Source organism: Ceratosolen solmsi, unplaced genomic scaffold (genome assembly GCF_000503995.2).
Source record: "Ceratosolen solmsi marchali unplaced genomic scaffold, CerSol_1.0 scaffold15, whole genome shotgun sequence".
NCBI classification, from domain to species: domain Eukaryota; kingdom Metazoa; phylum Arthropoda; class Insecta; order Hymenoptera; family Agaonidae; genus Ceratosolen; species Ceratosolen solmsi.
Genome location: NW_011948434.1, coordinates 252,214 through 272,697, shown reverse-complemented (window position 1 = coordinate 272,697; position 20,484 = coordinate 252,214). Strand labels below are relative to the sequence as shown.

Genomic DNA, 20,484 nt, shown 5'->3' with positions numbered 1-20,484 from the left:
CTACAGTGTATCGTGATTTTCCAGTCTCTCTTCGGTGGCTTGTTATGACGTTCCCTTGCAATGTTGCAACTCTTTAGTTCTTCCTTATCTCCAAGTGAGATTACAAGTGGTCAGGTCCTATGCAATCCAGTCTTGATGAGATCAATTCAACTGTACACTAATTCACAATCGTAGAAAGAACTTCTTATTAAAACTCAGCTAGCTAAACGACTTATCTCTCCGGTCCTCCTCCGTGAGAGTAGGTCGTGACTTATCCTTCAACTGTGAGAAGTTTTGGAAGGAGTAAGTCGTGACTTATCCTTATACTGTAAGAAGTATTTGGAAAGAGTAAGTGAAGGTACATTACGTAGTCCCTTCTTAAATGGTTCACTGATCCCGCTCCACTTGGATCCCTTCTTTCTTTATTAATTAACCAATCAGAGGTTGATCTTGGGTCGTACAATAGATTATGCATGCCTTCATTTCCACTTCCTTCCGGGCTCAGTTCCGAATTTGCTAATCGGGAAAGTGTCGCAAGGTGGTGAGCCTTTTCCATTGGTCACCTCTCTTTGGTTGCCTCATCCCTCTCTGGGACTTAATGTTATTGTTGTTATTACGCAATGACAAGCATAGACCTGGTCTTTCATTAGTGTATGTAGAAATGTAAAACTGATAGTGCTTACGTGTAATAATCATATTATATAACATTGTATACAGAATGCACCTTACATAAAAATTTTTTTGTATATAATAAAAATGCATTATTGGAAAATATTCATAAACGTAGTCTCAAACATACATAAGTTATTTCTTTTAAATCCATAATAAAATTATTGATCCTCAGCTTACTTTCAGATAGTTATAAAATATTCATAGTAATTCCATTTATTTTTAAATGTATTTATGCAGTAAGCCAATTACATATTAAATAAATTAATAATAAGCACAAAATATTTGTTAAATAATTATTATTAATAACAAAAAACAACTGCTCCTGATATATTGGTTATTTGTCTAAAAAGTATTTGTGATTTTGATATTTTAATATTTTCACAATTTTCATAATAGATAACTCAATCAAGCACTTTTGAGATGTCGTAATTGGATAAATAAATTGTGTTTATATATATCTTCCTTTATTATTTCATTTACAAGATATTAATATTTATATTTTTGTTAAATATTAATAAAATTATTTTTAAAATATTTGAAAATTAATTTTTTTATCCAAGCAATGCATATTCAATTTTATAAATATATGAATGTGTTCAAAATATTATAGTGATGTAATTCTTGGCTCGAACTGCCAATGCTTCAATAGCTTAGTTTGCCGCCCGCCCTAGCAGACGCTCGGGAAGGCGTCAGATGTAGGGGCTGTACAAGAGTCGTGAGAGTTGGTTAATTGTACATTTATTATACAATTTATTACACAATTTACATATGGGTGTTGTAGAATCTTCTTAAATCTTATATGAAGATACGATTTCTTGAACGGCTTCTTATATAGGAGGTGTCACTACACAAGATTTCTTAAAATCGTTTAATTGATGAAAATTGCACAGGTTAATAATTACTGCACACTTCTTGTTGGAGAGTGTGTGATAATCTTGATGATTGTCTTATGCCGGATCTGCCACCGGCTGACAATAATTGAAGAGATAAAGTTATTAACATACTCACAGCGATGTCGTAGTTTAAATTCTGATCCAGCGGTGAGTTGGACACAATTGCACGCGGCAAGCAAGCGCGTGCGGCGTGACTCTTATACTCACCAGGATGCAGTAGTCTTGATCTGATTACTAACACTTATTTCTGCGTTGAATGATCTTTAAACTTGGCTTCTATGGACAATTAATTTCTATTACTTGACTTTCCTTAAGATAGCCCTTGATTGCCCACTCGAGCTTTTTCTTGAATTATCTCTACGGACAGTACTTGGCTGTCCACAGCCCTTGACTGCCCGTGCGGACAGCGTGTTCCAATTCTCCCCCGCGGACAGCGACTTTTCGCTGCCTTGTTCCCGTCTTTAAGGCCTTTTGCCATGAGTCCCCACTCAAGGAACTTCTGGTCTTAGTTTTCCAATCAGGGCGCGCCGTTTTTCGGCGGCATGATGAATGTGCACGCCCTTTTCCCACTTCATCAGAAATTAGGCTTAGACAATGAGAATATCGAAGGAGTATCTCTGGCGGCAATGCGTGAAGTGGAAGATTTTCCCCTCTCCGTGACTCATCGTGGGGGGAGGGGGGGTGATTTTTGGTCAAGCGTCTTTGCCAAGCGGCAACATTTTGTGTACTTGACAACAATGCATAGTATTCTAAGATTGTAGGCACACGTGCAACGCAATCTGTCGAGCATCGTGCGTGCCGAGTTTCGGATTGCAACGGATTTTAAGAATTGTTTTTCATTCAATTGTTTTGAAATATTTTAATCCTCAAAATATACTCGTATAAACAGTTTAGTCGGGTTTTGATGTGAACTCGCAAGGGTCGCTTATTGCATTCAAAACAATTACTACGTCTGCAGGTCAAAAGGCCATAAAGTGACTGTTTATGAGTGTCCAGATGTACGACCTTTCTTCGAGTCTCCAGTAATCTTGGCGAGACCTTCTTAGATTTCATGTCTGTTCACTAATTCTCTTTTAATATCTATTGAAAGTTTTTTAATGAATGTAATTCCAGAAATTTTCTTTTCACTCTCAAACAGAATGTTTTATATAGTAAAAAATTTCAAGTTTGGGATTGTTACATTATCATTAACATTATCACATAAATATTATCATTTTTTGTAAAGTGAAAAAATAAACAGTAAAAACATTAAAAGAATATTTTTATTATTGAAAATTTTAATTTTATATTTTTTTAATTAAATGAAAATATTTTATAGTGAATAAAATAAAATCATTATAAGAAGTAGATATATATAAAGGGATTTTCATGTTTGGAAAACTTAGTAGTGACTGTATTTATTAAATAGATTCATTTATTCTTGATGCAATTACAATTCATACGACATTTTATTGTTTAAGCTGAAGAAAATTACTATCAGATTAATAAAATAGCCAATTGCTTGGTGGGAAAAAAGTGCGGGCAAGAGGAAGGGATAGTGCATTAATTTAATATTTAACACATTTGTTTTCGTGTTGTTTATTGCGTTTTACCTTATAAACTACACAATATTGATTCTGAGTTGGTGATGGGAATCGGTGAGATCTCGCGGTTTTGTGGTAATCGTCACGTGGCATCAGCATGCACTACATGCAGAGGTAGAAGGTCGTAAAGCTTCAAATTCTCTTGACGTAGTGTGTTTGGTGGTAAATACTTACCACTGAAAAGCAGAAGGTTATAAATCTTTTGACTTCCTTGTGTAGAATTCCTTGTGCCACGTGATGGTAGACATTTCGAGAGAGGTGCCTTTTTTGGCTTGGTTCTTGACGTACAATAGAGAGGTGCCTTTTCTGGCTTGGTGCTTGACGCACAATTAGAGAGGTTACTTCGTTTTAGATGCTATTTTTACTCAGAGTGATTCAGTTTTCTTGCCTAACCTGTGATGAGTAACTATTGGAAACACGGCTACTGGCACACCCTTGTGGTCAGGAATTTTTTATAAATTGAGTTTCTTGCAGTTATGTACTTCCTTGTAATGCAGTCAGTACCTTTGACTACTTGTCCGTTATGTACAGCTTGTAATGGCTTCACTGTTTCAGTGTAACCCAATGAATAGTTATAGTTGTAGACTCTGGCTGATGGACGATAGTACAGTGAGCATACAATCCTGTTGAATACGTACACGATACTGAAGGCTTGTTCGTTCCGTGGCGCCTCTGCTGAGAGATACCGAATATTCCATCGCGGTCCTGCTAAAATAGACCGTGATCCGTGCCATGACGTCTTCACTGAGAGAGGTTCACTGAGAGAGAGAGAGAGAGAGAGAGAGAGAGAGGCTCGTAGCGTGCTTCCTTTAAATATCAGCGCGGTAGCTTACTTAGCCGGCAACAATGCATTGCTGTTGCTATGCCGAAAGTTTTGCATGACGTCAGAGACTAAAGTTCTAGAACTTTCGAGAATTCCAGTAAGACAAAGTTTAGAAGGTTCGAGAAATTCGAATCGACGTTGCTATGCGGAAATATTGTCGGACACTCGAAAATAAGGAAATCAATATTCGAGAATTCATGGAATCAATGTTTACAAACACAAGAGTTAGAAGGCTTAGAAGGCTTATACTTCTCCCAATGTTCAAATTTTTGGAAAATGTTCCGATTCCGGACACACACAATACACAATATCCTTAATAATATTGTTAAACTGACATGTAAAACTAAAAAATCAGTCTCAAAACCACCTCGTCTTACATACGAAAAAGCGATATTAAAGGCAACACTGCACGCATACGTTGTTATTAAATCCAGCTACATGTGGCTCGGATAGTGAAGCGAGAACGCGACAAAGAAATGCCCCTCATGGTAGGGATGAAAGTAAGAAGCGCTCTGATTGGAGCCGCCAATAATGAAAGAATCAATTCGATTGGAGACGCCTAGAAAGAGGCGTTCTGATTGGAAACGCCAAGAAGGAGGCAATTCGTAAAGACCATGCAGTGGCCGAGAATGCTTTGAAGGAAGACGCCGGTAAGGCACACCAGAGTCTCTTCTCACAAGAGAAGCTGGCAAGGCTTCTTCTCCAAAGGAACGCCAAATAATAAGGACGTAGACATGCACAGTAAAGGCCAATTAAGAGGCAAAGCCTAGTCATATCCAACTCATAACAAGTGCAAGATAAGTGCAAATCAAATCAGACACTCGCAGCAGTGGAAGACAAGGAAAAGGGAACAAGAAAACAGTGGTGCACAAATCACAACATAATCATAACCTATAAAGAGCCGCTCGAGACAAATTCAGCAAACAATACGAGGTATAGCCAGAAAAATACAAAACATAAACTACAAGCTGCTGCACGAGGCACAGCCTGAAGGCATCACTAGCTGCCATTAAGAGCACAAATTCTGCAGAACTTACGAGGCTCCGTACAGGGCAATATCTGCAGACGAAGATGAAGTGTCACCAAGAGCACACCTGCAGAGCTTAGAAGGTAAGCAATAAGACAATAACAAGGCAAACTCAAGCTACTGCCACGTGGCACTACACAAGGGAACGCGGGGGTTTACGACCTTGTTCTTCTACGTGTATAATTCCACCACCACGTGAATTACAAATGTATCATCATAGAGGACCAGAAGGTAACGCCCTTCTACCTGTACATGCAACGCATATCACCGCTCTGTGGCAATAGTAATCCAAAACTCAAGAAGCGAAAATATTCAAACATCAACTAAAAATCATTATAATACAACTAATGCAATTATCGCAATACATTAAAACAAATACCAATGCTTTTTATTATTGAATACATGCACTATCCTGTCAACTTGCCCACAATCCTCCCTTCCACCATCTGGGAGTTTACACCTAACTTTAGATATTTGGCCCTCCTCGCCCGGTACTCTAATTTTAGACAGTATGAACTTCAAAAATCATTATTTAATTTATAGCAAAATATACGAAGTCTGAGAGTCCCAAAAGTTCACATTCCGTAAAAGTTGTCTTATAATAATGTAAATTTATAAATTATAATAGTAATTATAAATTATAATTTATATTATAATAGTACTATAATAGTAATATAATATATAAACTATTTTAAAATAAAACAGCAATGATGCAATACATTTAAAATTGTTATAACACTTATTTGATTTTTTAATTGAATACTATTATTTATTATAAAAGATTATCAAAAGAAATCGTTTCAATATGGTCAGAGTATGTTTAAACCTAGGTTAAGGCTACACTTTTTTCAGAACTTGTGGTATAAATTGAAAAAGTAAGAATCATATAATTCTCAAGAATCGAATATTTTTTTTTTCATTCAACTCATAAGTACAATATTTACACTTCATCCTTGTTTACTTTTTGAAATATAAATAGTAAAATCAATCCGATGAGAAATTAAAATTATAGCTTCAATAATCCAACAAATATAATTGCTATTTCCACTATAATAAAAAAACGACTAATCCATCAATAAAGTATAAGTACGATCAGCAGTATAGAAAAATCTGGAAAATAGCATAATATTACATGAAATGCATTTTGCCGTGCACAAATGAATTAAATTTTTAACTTTAGTAACTTGTTAAATATAGTAATATTTAATTATATAAAATTTATAATCTTCTATTATATCAAATTAATAATATTTTATTATATTATTACTGTCCATGTTTATCTTATCAATAGTATGAAAAGCGTTTTCTATGCAATATGTTCATATATATAGTTTTTATTTTTTATTAATATAGAAATTAAATATACAAAATTATTATTTTTAAAAATAAGTAAAGTATTAATATGTATTTGAACATATAATTATAAAAACTCCAAACTTAAAAATATTTAAAAATATTAACTGTTATTAAATCTTCAAGTATTTAGATGCTTTATTACTAAAAATATAAAAAAATTAATATATTGCAATTTTTATCTTATAATTAATTTGCATTATTTATGATTTAAAATTTTTTTAGAAGAAGGTATTTTTTATTCATTGTAGTTTTTCTGTTTATATTTTTTATTGCGTATTTAGTCATTTAAACTTTTAAATACTATAAAATTATATTAATATCTATAGTTTTCATTTTAAAAATTATTTTAATATAAGACAGTAGATTATTCTTATATCTAAAAATATTATTTATTACATAATTTATATTATTTGTATTAAATTTAATTATATTAATTGTTTAGTTATAAATTTTATATTTATATATATTTTCCAATCATTTATATATACAATTGTAATCAGCAACTACAAAAAATCTAATATTAAAAAATAATACAATTTATAATATTGTTAAACATTAAATGATTTCAAATTTTTTTCAGAATACAAAAGCATCTTATGATTTTAGTAGTAATGATCCATATCCTTATCCGAGGTATACAGATGACTGGTTTAATAGGTAATTTTTAAATTATATTTAGTATTTAGTAACATCTGACTAAATAAAAGTATTCTAAGAAATTAAATATTGAATTTCATAGATATTTTTAATAAAAAATATGTTATTTATAATATTTTATGATTAAAATTTTTTTATAAGTTTATTATTTAAAGTATAAATGTTTGTATTTCTTGTTGGAATAAAGATAACAAAATTAGCATGAAAAATTAATAATAAATGTTAATAATTTATTACTATAAATTTATATTATAAAAACTTCCTGATTATTACAATTGTAATGAGAAATAAGTTTGATGTAAAATATGGTGTTTACTTAATATATTTTATACAATTTACGGTATAATTAAAGATTTATTAATTTTTTATGACAATTTTCAATCAAGTTAATTTACTTTTTTATTATACACTTGTATTAAATATATTTTTATGTTTAATTTCATGTTACAATTAATAATATATTGAGACGAATTCTTTATACAAATTTTTTATAAAGAATATTAACAAATTTTAATCATATAACAGGTAAGCCTATCTCCTATAATTTCAGAATATGTATAAATTATAGAGGTATTTATAAAGATGAGGTTGTTCGAAGATTGAGGTTTGTTTTGTGGCTGGAACTGCCAATTCAATAGTTCAGTGGATTAGTCTCTCGCCGTAGCGATTAGTAGGAAAAAACTCGAGTGGAAGGGCTGTAGATATGGATAATGTATATTCTTTAATTAAGGCATCGTTTATTCTTATTTATTAATAAATATAATATTGCAGTTTTATGATTGTTTTATGTGAGAGAAATGGAATTGTTCTATCGCTGTTCTGAGGTTGCCTTTTCAAGGTGGTGGCGATGTAGTTGATGTTAAAGTTGGGTTTATGCTGATGTTGTAAGGTTCAGAATGAGAAATCGACCATGCTTATCAATGAGCAAGGGAAGTTGGTAATGGTAATCAATAGTGCTCAGTAGGGAGAGTAAGCATAATTAAAAGAAAATACGGTAGCCTCTGTGGTAGTTGTTACGTAAATCGACTATACTCCAAAGGGAGTATGGGAGTATTAGAGAGCTAGTCACACGCAATAACAATAAATGATAAGCCTTCAAGTACGGAAGGACTTAATAATAGTTATAGTCGACTATTTGATAACTGTTATCTACCCTTGATAATGTAATTAAACGGATTGGAGAGGCGAACGAACGGTCTCCGGCCTGGTCGGCCTGAGAGCGTGGTGTTATCACCTGTTTTGACTGTAGCTGGGTGAACGAACGTTTTCCGGCCTGGTTAGCCTGAGAGAGCGTGTTGCTGCCACCCTTCTTGGTAGACTTTATGTGAAACGTGATTCGAGCGTACAATATTAGCTTGTACATATAATATAGAAGATGTACCTTATGAACTACCGTCACGGTATGCTGTTTGGTTGCGTGTCTCGCGCATTTTATTGATTACAATTCCAATGGCATCACTGTTAAATTACTAACTTCTTATTGCAGATTCTGTTAATAATGCACGTATATGTTGTAGGCCGATTGCCAGCCTTGCGGCTAAGATTCGTAATCGTAATTGATAACTAATACTAGATAGATTAAAGTACATTAATTAATAATAACAGATGAGTGAGCGAGTGGTAGAATTACAGTGAGCTGTAATTAATAACTGAGTAGATAGTAAACTACACCGTGAGCCAGGTGCGTGGCGACTGAGTGGATGTTAAAAGTACAGTGCCCGGTGCGTGGCGCTTGCTCTTAAATATTCGCGTGGTAGCTTGCGACGCCGACAACAGCGCCGATGCCTGTTGCTATACCGAAAATCGTCGTGACGTCAGAGAACGAAGCTCTGGAAGGTTCTAGAAGTTTCATCGGCATTGCTATGCGGAAATATTGTCGTATATTCGGATTTAAAGTGTAGGAAAATTCCCGAATTCGCTGAATCGTGTTTATAAACATGAGCGTCCGGTAGCTTGTACTTTACCCAATTTAAATTCTTAAAAACTGCTCCAATTCCCAAACATATACTTACACAATTATTATGATTTTTTAAAGTAGTTTATTGTACATTTAATAGATATAGATATAAGGATTCAGATTTATATTTATACAGTGTCCATTACCCCACTTACAATAATATTTTTCCTATCGATTGATTCGTTTATTACTACTAATTTCAGGCGTTTGCTTTTATCTTATTCGATATTATTTGAATTAGAAAGTCAAATTAGTTCATGTCACCAATTAATGTGGTAAATAAGTTAATAAAGTATTCTAATTGAACTGTAATATATTGTATCATATATACAATCATATACAACTACACTAGAATAAGAAAACATAAAGCAATAATTTTAGTTTGTTGTTGATTTCATCTAAATAAAATAGTTATGTGAATTATGATGTATAATGAAACTAATAATAGACTAAAACTTTAAAGAATAAAATATTGTTATGATAAAATTATTTGCTTTTTTATATAACATTGAAACATAATAATTTTCTCTAACTTGTATTTTTATTAATTATCTAAAATTTTTGTATTTCTTCTTAATTTCTTTTGCTTAAGAATCTACAGTATAGATTAAATATATTTTTATATTCAATTAATTGCAAGAGAAATCGTATAAATACTCCTTTTTATAATTTTTGGTAATTCAATATATATATATATTAAAGTATTCATTAATAATATTCAATAACTGTATTTTATATTTGTTAGTCATATATTATTAATATCTCTATTCATATTTATAAATATTTATACTTAGAATAAAAACCAATTATCTAGTAATCAAATCAAGTAAATTATGTATGAATATATCATTTTTATAAAAAAAAATTGGTCATTATCACTATTAAACTATTCTGTATATTTTTTTGTATAATTGTATTTTTATATTATGTTATATACAAGTAATTTAAGAAATAAATTGCATATTGTAAAAAATATTTTATTAACATTGTATTAAATTTTATTATATTGCACAAGATATATTTATTTTCGTGTTTCTACGCGTCTTCTGCATTTTTATGAATTTATAAAAGATGAAGAAAAATATATGTGTTTTAATAAAATAATTCAAACACATTTACGTTAAAATATAAAAACATTTGTATTACTTCTAGTCATGGAACTAGATGTGCGGGTGAAGTAGCTGGGGCACGCGATAATGGTGTTTGCGGGGTAGGCGTCGCTTATGACTCGAGAATTGCCGGTATTCGGATGCTTGATCAACCATACATGACTGATTTAATTGAAGCCAATAGTATGGGTCATGAACCTAATCTCATCGATATTTATAGTGCTTCTTGGGGACCTACAGACGACGGAAAAACCGTCGATGGCCCAAGAAATGCAACAATGAGGGCTATTGTTCGAGGAGTTAACGAGGTAAATTCTGTATTTCTTTGATTCAGTGTTTTGTTCATTTTCTACCAGAATATTAAAAGAAAATATAGGACTGTAATAGTAATTTTCATTAGTATTATAGAAAAATTAATAAGAGAGTAAATATATATATTGAAATAAGTGAAAGTTGATTACTGTAATTATCATAGTAAATGGTTTAATGTAAGTATGCACTACATAAGTAATTAAATAACATATATTTTTTTTATTTAAGATTTTTCATAATATTTCTTTAATTTTTCATAATAATTTTCGAATAATTATTTTCTTCATTTATGATTTTATACAAAGGAAAAAAAAGTATTCTTGAATCAGATATTTTTAAATATACAATTTATTTTTATCAATGTATGAATAATGTTGAAAATAATTTTTTATATTTGATTTTTAATAGATTTAAGAGCAAAATTCCAATTATAAAATATAGATTCTTAATTTTAAATCTCAATCTTAACTTAATCTAATAGAATTATAAATTATATTAATGTTTAAGGATATTGTATTAAGGTTTAAATTCTTTTTAAAGGTACAGTTTAATTATCTACATTTCAGATTTTCTACAATTGTTTTAGTTTTTATTATATGTTTGTAATATTAAATGAAATGAATCAACAGATTTCAATTTATAAAAAAATATATTTAAGAAAATTTTAAATATTTGTCACATTATAGTTTCTAACAGGATGATGATTCAATACTTATTTTGTAGGGGCGCAAAGGCTTAGGGAACATATACGTATGGGCCTCTGGCGATGGTGGGGAAAATGATGATTGCAATTGTGATGGCTATGCAGCCAGTATGTGGACCGTAAGTATCAACAGTGCTATTAACGATGGTCAAAATGCCCATTACGACGAAAGCTGTTCAAGTACTTTAGCATCAACGTTCAGCAATGGAGCAAAAGATCCAAATACTGGAGTGGTGAGTCGTTAAAAATGTATACTATTCCGAATTTTCTAAAATTCGTATAGAACATCTTTTATTATTTATATTACTTTCATAAATATTGTTATAAGTAACTGAATTTTAAGAATTTTTAGAAATGTAAAATACCTATTTTATGAAATATTATTTCTGAAAAAATGATTATCTTTATAAGAACATTATATTAAATACTTTAATTTAAAATTAAATCGAAGCAGGCAATTTAAAATAAAACTATATAAAATTATTTAATAATTTTATTTAATTTTTATAATATCTTTGATAATTCTTTTAATTTAATAAATATTTGAATTTTAAATGTATGATATTAAGACTTTTTTTAATATTCCAAATTTAAGGTTGTTCGGAAAATAATCCCACAATTCGACTAGTCAGCCAAACGTGCAATGATTAACGTAGAACAATAAAACCCACTAGATGTTATGTGGGGTTGCCGGGCAAGTAAAGGGTGAATGCACTGATTAATAATTAACACATGTCTTTATTATTTCTATTTATTTAAATTGATGTACAAAAGGGTGAATTACAGACGAACTTTATATTTCTTGATAATCTTGTGGTGTTGAAATATATTTACTATGAATGAAGCAGGTTATAATCTATTGAATATTATCACTAAGAGGTTATGGTGATTGTAATGCTCTGATCCAACACTGGAATGCTATTGTGTTTATCTTAATACGTGTGTAGTTGCCTTTAAATATCGGTCGTAAGAGAGCCGAGATGGAGGTTATGCGAAGCTGTGCGCCATCTGTGGCGGGAACAACTTGCAGTTGGAGGGATTGAGAAGCCAATGTGGCTTTTGTAGCTGGTCTTGTTCAAGAGTATGTCCGGGAAGCTTCCGTAGTTGGACTTTAATCCGTCCGTCTTCTACATAAGCCGAGAAATCAAGAATGAGTACTAGCTGTAAGGACTTACTTGCAGTGTATCGTGATTTTCCAGTCTCTCTTCGATGGCTTGTTATTACGTTCCCTTGCAATGTTGCAACCCTTCAGTTCTTCCTTGTCTCCAAGTGAGACCACAAGTGGTCAGGTCCCACGCAATCCAGTCTTGATGAGATCAATTCAACTGTACACTAATTCACAATAGTGGAAAGAACTTATTATTAAAACTCAGCTAGCTAAACGACTCATCTCTCCGGTCCTCCTCCGTGAGAGTTGGTCGTGACTTATCCTTCACTGTAAGAAGTATTTGGAAAGAGTAAGTGAGGGTACATTACGTAGTCCCTTCTTAAAATGATTCACTGATCCCGCTCCACTTGGGATCCCTTCTTCCTTTATTAATTAACCAATCAGTGGTTGATCTTGGGTCGCACAATAGATTATGCACGCCTTCATTTCCACTTCCTTCCGGGCTCAGTTCCGAATTTGCTAATTGGGAAAGTGTCGGAAGGTGGCGAGCCTTTTCCATTGGTCACCTCTCTTTGGTTGCCTCATCCCTCTCTGGGACTTGGCTAGAAGAAGGGTCCGCTTGGGCGTGGTCAATTTTCCAATACGATCGACCAGATGTGGCATAGCCAAGAACAATGCAAGCATTGTCTTAAAGGCCGAGTGCGCACGTATGGTCATTGCATGTTGTTGCACGTACGGGTTTTGGGTTTTAGTAAATGTTTGTACTCAATGCTTTACGCATATCTGATATTCGTTTCGAATCTACTTTGGGGTTCTCCCGGCAGTAAACCCATTAGGTTCTACTGCACTGGGAGTATGAGCACGTTCCGCTAGAGTTTTCCAGATGTTTTATGACACTAGTACAAATAATTATGAGCAGGAAAGTTTTGAAGTCTTAAATACAATTTTCATGACATTACTTGTCAGATATTTTATTGCCTTATTAAACGGAGTCTCTTATTCTCAAACAAATATGATAAATGATGTTTCAAGTCATTTAAAAAGTCAGTTAGCTTTTTGAATTTAAGTACCCTATCAATATAACTGTCTACAAATACGAAAACTTGGAACAATATTTAGAAATGTATGAGATTAAACTTGCCTTAAAAAAAAACTCATTTAGTTTGAATACGAAATACAATTTTAATAAAAATGTTTCTCTCATCATTAAAAATTCTATTTTTTCAGTTCATTAATAGCAAACTATATTTATAAATGAAATGCTTGTTCTTAATACTTGCTTTGCTATAGAAAATTAAATAAATGTAATATAACAAATTCAAGATTTAAATGCATAAAGTAATCGAAAATTAAAATAATTTATAGAAATGAACTTATATAAGAAATTTTATTTAAAGAAGTTTATTTAAAATAAAAAATTTGTATTTACATATAATATCTATAAACGCATCAAATCATTAATAAACATTCTGTAATAATCAACACCACAATGAAGATTGGCTTTTCGTATATCAATTATAGTACCTGTTCTGGGGCATGTTCCTTGGTTAACACCTAAAATAAAACTCCCAAAAATAAGTGGACCACCACTGTCACCCTAACAAGAAAGGTTAGTTTTAATATCTTTATAGTCAGTAATAGTAAAATTTACATGTAAAGAAGACATAGAGATTTTTTTTTAATGTTTTTATAAGCGAATAATGTTTTTTGAGTGTGCATTATTGAAAATTTTAATATTCAAATAGATTATATCATTACATCGTTCGTGTATTAGCGGGAATGGAGTATGCTGTGGGACAATGGGACATGACCCATATGCAGGTATGCTGGTGGCCTGTGGCCGTCGGGTTCATTGCTCATCATAAAATTTAGGCAGCACGTGGGTTGCCTTTATCTAAAGAATTTCATTAAATCTTCCCTTCACCAATTATGCTTATTTGAGTGAATGAAGAAGTTTCATGTTTTCCTTAGTCCTGCAATATTCTTCTGCAGGTGTTGTCGACTGTTGTCAACTGGTATGGTACCTCCTTGTTTGTCTTAGATGCCTATGATTTTATTGAGGTCCCACTTGTTTTGAGTTAATATGAAATTGTGTGTATCGCAAGCATAGCGCGAATTGTGAAATTGTATGTATCGCGAGCAAGACGCGAATTATGAATTTCAATAGGTTGTATCGCGGGCAAGACGCGAGATATGAAATTGTGTGTATCGCAAGCATAGCGCGAATTGTGAAATTGTATGTATCGCGAGCAAGACGCGAATTATGAATTTCAATAGGTTGTATCGCGGGCAAGACGCGAGATATGAAATTGTGTGTATCGCAAGCATAGCGCGAATTGTGAAATTGTATGTATCGCGAGCAAGACGCGAATTATGAATTTCAATAGGTTGTATCGCGGGCAAGACGCGAGATATGAAATTGTGTGTATCGCAAGCATAGCGCGAATTGTGAAATTGTATGTATCGCGAGCAAGACGCGAATTATGAATTTCAATAGGTTGTATCGCGGGCAAGACGCGAGATATGAAATTGTGTGTATCGCAAGCATAGCGCGAATTGTGAAATTGTATGTATCGCGAGCAAGACGCGAATTATGAATTTCAATAGGTTGTATCGCGGGCAAGACGCGAGATATGAAATTGTGTGTATCGCGAGCAAGACGCGAATTGTGAAATTGACATTACTTGTCAGATATTTTATTGCCTTACTAAACGGAGTCTCTTATTCTCAAACAAAGGTGAAAGTACTTAAGTAATCCTAAATATGTAAAAAAAATTAAATAATGCTTTTTACAGGAATTTATTTATTTATAAAGAAATCCATTTTATAATGTAGAAAAGCTAATATTTATCATAATTTCTGATTAAATTTAAATTCAATTGAACTTATATTTGTGATCAAAGAAACATAAAATAGCTTCATTTTTCTTTTAACTAGAATGGTACAAAAATTAATACACATTAAATATTAATACTAATATATAATACATGTATATATTTTTTACTTGTTTTTTCGTATTAGTATTTCATCATTAAAACTTATTAGTAGATAGATTTATTAAGAGAGTTATTAACTATATTATATGTACCAAATTGTAATTATAAATAATAATAAAAAGTATAATATTTATAATAGTAATGTGTATTTCAACAGAAAATATAATATTCTATTAAAAATATTATTGGATACAACAAATACTTTTCATATTTTAAAATAATATAAAAAATATCATATTCAATTGTACAGTACAATAATCTATTTCATTGACATATTTGTTGTTTTATTTCAATACATTATTAGAATAACAAAATAATTTAATTATAATGATTCATAGCGCAATGCGTAGTGCATATCATATTAAGTTCATGTTTTATTATTAAATTTTTAAATTTATATTTAAAAATTTATTATTTCATTTATAACATTTTTGTGAAGATTACATCAAAATAAAGTAAAATGGCTCAATAATCTAAAATAATCTAAAGACAAAAATGAAAATATGAAAATTTAATATTTTTTTAACAAAAGTTTAACCTAAACGATATTTCTGGCTTTTTATATCAATTTTTATATCAAAAGTGTTTGTTTTAAGAATTTTAATACATTTATATAAATTTATATAATTGCTTACACAAATTTAAGATTTTATTCCATCTTCTGATATGTATTCATTTTTTTTTCAATTAAGTTGTAATTGATGGATTTTTTTAGAAACTAAATTATACGAATTAAAAATATTGAGATTTTATAATATCATGAATATGTTTTCAAAATGCTCACTGAAATATTCTTGTAGTTGTAACATTAGATAAATACATATAATATCAATATAAATCAATATAATCAAAGAATTATTTTAATATATCAATATAAATCATAATATCAATATAAATCAATATAATATCAATATAAATCAATATAATATCAATATAAATCAATATAATATCAATATAAATCAATATAATCAAAGAATTATTTTAATATCTAATGGAAGCAATTCTGTACCACAGTCATTATGGCGATTTTATTATCGGTGGTCTGTTTAATATTAAGTCAAACTAGAAAGATTCTAACAAATTTCATAATAAAGGTATGCCAATATTTAGATCATCTGAAGCCAAATTCTGCGATAAATCATAGCGAATAAAAGTCGTTTTTATTTTATGATTTAAAAATTACAAGATGTGTATTCATCATATGCATTTTAATACGAAGCATTTTTAGAATGCAGAATAAAAAACCTTTGAATTAACCAGTCGAGAAAATTGAATATTCATTGTACAAATGGTTTACATGTAACGGGATCAGTGAATTGTTTTAGTTCCATTTTAATATTCAAAAGTAGTGCAAGAAAATTCCTAGCTATACAAATATCCGACAAAACAATATATACTTCAATATAAATATATCACAATAGTATATTAAGCAACGCAAAATGATCAAATATGTAGATACGATTTACCAATGATTATCAGACTACTTATTTTTAAGATACTAATAAGGTTTTATCGCTAATGAGGAGTGAGAGTACTACAGTAATAATATATTTACCCTTAGAGGCGATCAGAAAATTGCCATCTTTTATAGTGTAAAACTTTTTATTTATACCATAAAAATTTGCATTGTATGTCTCCGGAGCATTCAATGAGAGTTAAACTGTGCACGATGATTTCTTTTAACATATCTTAACAAAGATAGACTGAAAATAATCTTCAATGAATACATTAAATTAATTTTCATATTGTATTATTTATATTATTTGTTTTTCCATACATTCATATATCTGTACATTTGTACCATATATGTATAGATTACTTTTATAATCAGAAATATTATCTTTTTGAGTATTTTTCTAATCAATACTAATCTTAGTCTCAATACTAATCTTAATTCTATTATATTTGATTGGTAGACAAGTAACTTTATTTTGTATATATATGGAATATTCATTATGTAATCGAACTTAAACTAAATAAAACAATTAATAACATCTCATATAATAAATATTTATTTTGAAATTATAAAACCAGAAAAAATTTTCTACATTTTTAAAAAATTTATTTATTTAACTTTTTTTTTAGGCAACAACTGATTTATATGGACAGTGTACTACAACTCACAGTGGAACTTCTGCTGCTGCTCCAGAAGCAGCAGGCGTATTTGCTCTTGCTTTAGAAGCTAAGTAAGTTCTACATTCTTTTATAATTTTATTTTTTGTTCTTATATTTTGTAACTCAAATGAAGTTAACTTAAACATATTTTTTTTTTATTATTTATTAACGTACTGTCCTACTTAATATGAATGGCAGTGCTATATGAAAAATATTGTCGATATAATGAAATTAAAACAAAGGTTTATATATTTATTAATATTCATGATAAATTATAAAATATTAATATATAAATATAAACTGATATATTAATTGAGAATTGATTTTTCGTGGTTATATTTTTTAATTTTTTTATCGTTTTTTGTTTTTTCCATTCCTGAACTACTGTTTTATTATAACTCTTTGCTTAATAAAATGTAAATTCCTTGCACTGATATCATTTTATATATGAGGTTAATATTAACTTATAACTATTAACATTAAAATTAATTATTCTTACATGTAAATTTAATAGTATTTGAATAATTTAAATACAATTTTTATAAAGTATTGAAGTAATAAATATACGTGAAATTAAAAATGGTTTCATATAAGGCGTGTATGTAATTTGAAATTAAATACATAATTAAAAGCGTTACTTTTTCGTTTAAATACTATAAAAAATTTTATAAACATTTATTATTCGAATAAAGGTTTATTATTTTTTTTTTTACTAAAAGTTTACCTCTTTATTTATACTTTTATAATTATTTATTTCATATTCTATTATTATTATTATTATTCTATTTCACGTTCTTATCATACGATTCATTTTATTGTTTGTTCATATAAAAACTTATTACTTAGGAAATATTATATATCATATAAATAAAGTATTAAAAACTATTATATTAAAGTTATAGATAAAATTATCGTGTTTGTTAATATAAAATATTATTATATAATAATAAAATATAAAAATTAGAGTTTCACATATTGATTGATATTTAATATCTATAAATAATCTTACAGTTCACAGCTTACTTGGAGAGACATTCAACATTTGACTGTATTAACATCCAAAAGAAATTCTCTTTTCGATGCTAAAGGTAGATTTCATTGGACAATGAATGGAGTTGGTCTTGAGTTTAATCATCTGTTTGGATACGGCGTTTTGGATGCCGGTGCTATGGTTGCTTTAGCAAAAAATTGGAAAACAGTACCACCACGGTATCACTGTGAAGCAGGAACTATTCAAACAACTCAGTAAGTCCATTCATTATTTTTTCCTTACTCACTTTGTAATTTTATCTAATTTTACAAAAGTAATTATATCAAATTTAATACTTTACATTATAGAATATTAAAATAATTTTATGAAATCTAATGTTATTGGTTATCAATCTAATGTTATAAATATATTAGTTTTGTTTTTAAAGAATTTAGTGTTTGCTTCATTTAGTTAATATATAAATTAGTTCATATTTAATATTAATAAAAATTATCATTAATGAACCATATTATAAAATCTTTCGTTTAAGTTCAATGTATTTTGTAAAGTATTGAAATGTTTGTACAATTTATATAATTTATAAATTAATAAACAATAAAATATGTTTTAATTTAATAACTATATTATTAATTTTAATATTTTGAAGTAAATACAGAAATCTTTAGTTTAGTTTAGTTTCGTTAAACCAGTATTTAAGGATATAATTACTATACTTCCTTTCGAAAAAAATATATTTTATTTATAGTTTTTTGTTGAAATTTTGTTCTATTAAAAAAATTATTTTTATTACTAAAACTAACTAAAAAATGACGTTTTTATTAAAAATTTTGTTTAATAATTATTTAATTAAAATTTTATATAAAAATATTGAAAATATCTATATAGGTGAAATTAATAAGTGTAGATTTTTCATTATTAAATACCAATATCTGTTTATTAGTTTATAAGACAGTTATTTTATATAATAAAAATATATTAAAATTATATTTATTTTTAGAGAAGTACCAAACCATAGATCAATTTTATTGAAAATTAAAACTAATGCTTGTAGTGGTACAGAATATGCAGTAAATTATCTTGAACATGTACAAGCCGTTATTTCACTTAATGCTACTCGACGAGGAGACTTGGAACTTTTTTTAACATCTCCAATGGGAACTAGGTATAATTTATTTATTACTATTTATGATAGATAATAAAATTTCTAAGTATAGTAAATTATCATTTATATCTACAAATGGAAAGAAAATATGTTTTCTGCTATAAAAAAATCAATATGATTGGTTTATTAATTTAAATAATATGCAAATATTATGAAAATTTCATGAAAAATAAATGAATTAAGGCCTACTTTAGAAATAATTTATAATTTTATTCAAACATGTTTAGAAAATATACATTAAAAAATTTATTATTTGATATTTTCAAATTCATAAATATCTGAAATAGTAAACAAAATTGTCGATATTTTTTTAGTACTACGATCAAAAGCTTTATGATAGTATCCATATAAAATGAAATTCGTCGATTTAGAATAAATAAGCGATTATTGAGAAGTTCTGTAATATTAATTTTTTAACGATAGACTACAAACTTTATTTTCATTGCTAATAATTTATACATAATGTAAGAATTATTGTTGGTTAAAAAAAAAAACAAAAAAGAAAATAAAATGTTTTAATAAAAATGTGTTCTTTAATTTATTAACAAAATATTTGATGTTTTGTAGAGATGAATATATTTTATATTATTAATATTAAAATAAAAATAATTTTAGAATTTAATAATTAAAAAACTAGTAAAAAAAACTTGAACATGAAATGTAAATATAATATATAAAATTTAATATATTGTATATGCGTAATATATTTTTTCATTCTATTGTAAGATAATAATAATAATAATAATAATAATAATAATAATAATAATAATAATAATAAGATAATAATTATAAACTTCATATATAGGTATATTTTAAAACTTAAGTTACATACAATAATAAATTAATTTAGTATAATAGAAACAGAATTACTCAAAAGTCATATCCTTCTCAACAACTTATATATATATATATATATATATAATACACATATTTGTATTTGTATGAATAAGAAAATCTTATTTTTTTCAAAAATCAATGAGAAAATAAATGATAATAATTATATAATATATATATATATATATATATATATATATATATATA

General features: G+C 28.7%; 1 protein-coding gene across 1 annotated transcript in view; it reads left to right on the top strand.

Moving 5' to 3' along the window:
* amon (prohormone processing protease amontillado) overlaps positions 1–20,484 on the top strand; it is a 39,510-nt gene that overhangs the window by 10,077 nt on the left and 8,949 nt on the right. The window contains exons 5-10 of the mRNA XM_011502859.1: positions 6,914–6,990; positions 10,100–10,364; positions 11,092–11,304; positions 17,261–17,361; positions 18,302–18,535; positions 19,279–19,443. Coding sequence (XP_011501161.1) covers positions 6,914–6,990; positions 10,100–10,364; positions 11,092–11,304; positions 17,261–17,361; positions 18,302–18,535; positions 19,279–19,443 — 1,055 coding nt within the window. The remainder of the gene's footprint in view (positions 1–6,913; positions 6,991–10,099; positions 10,365–11,091; positions 11,305–17,260; positions 17,362–18,301; positions 18,536–19,278; positions 19,444–20,484) is intronic.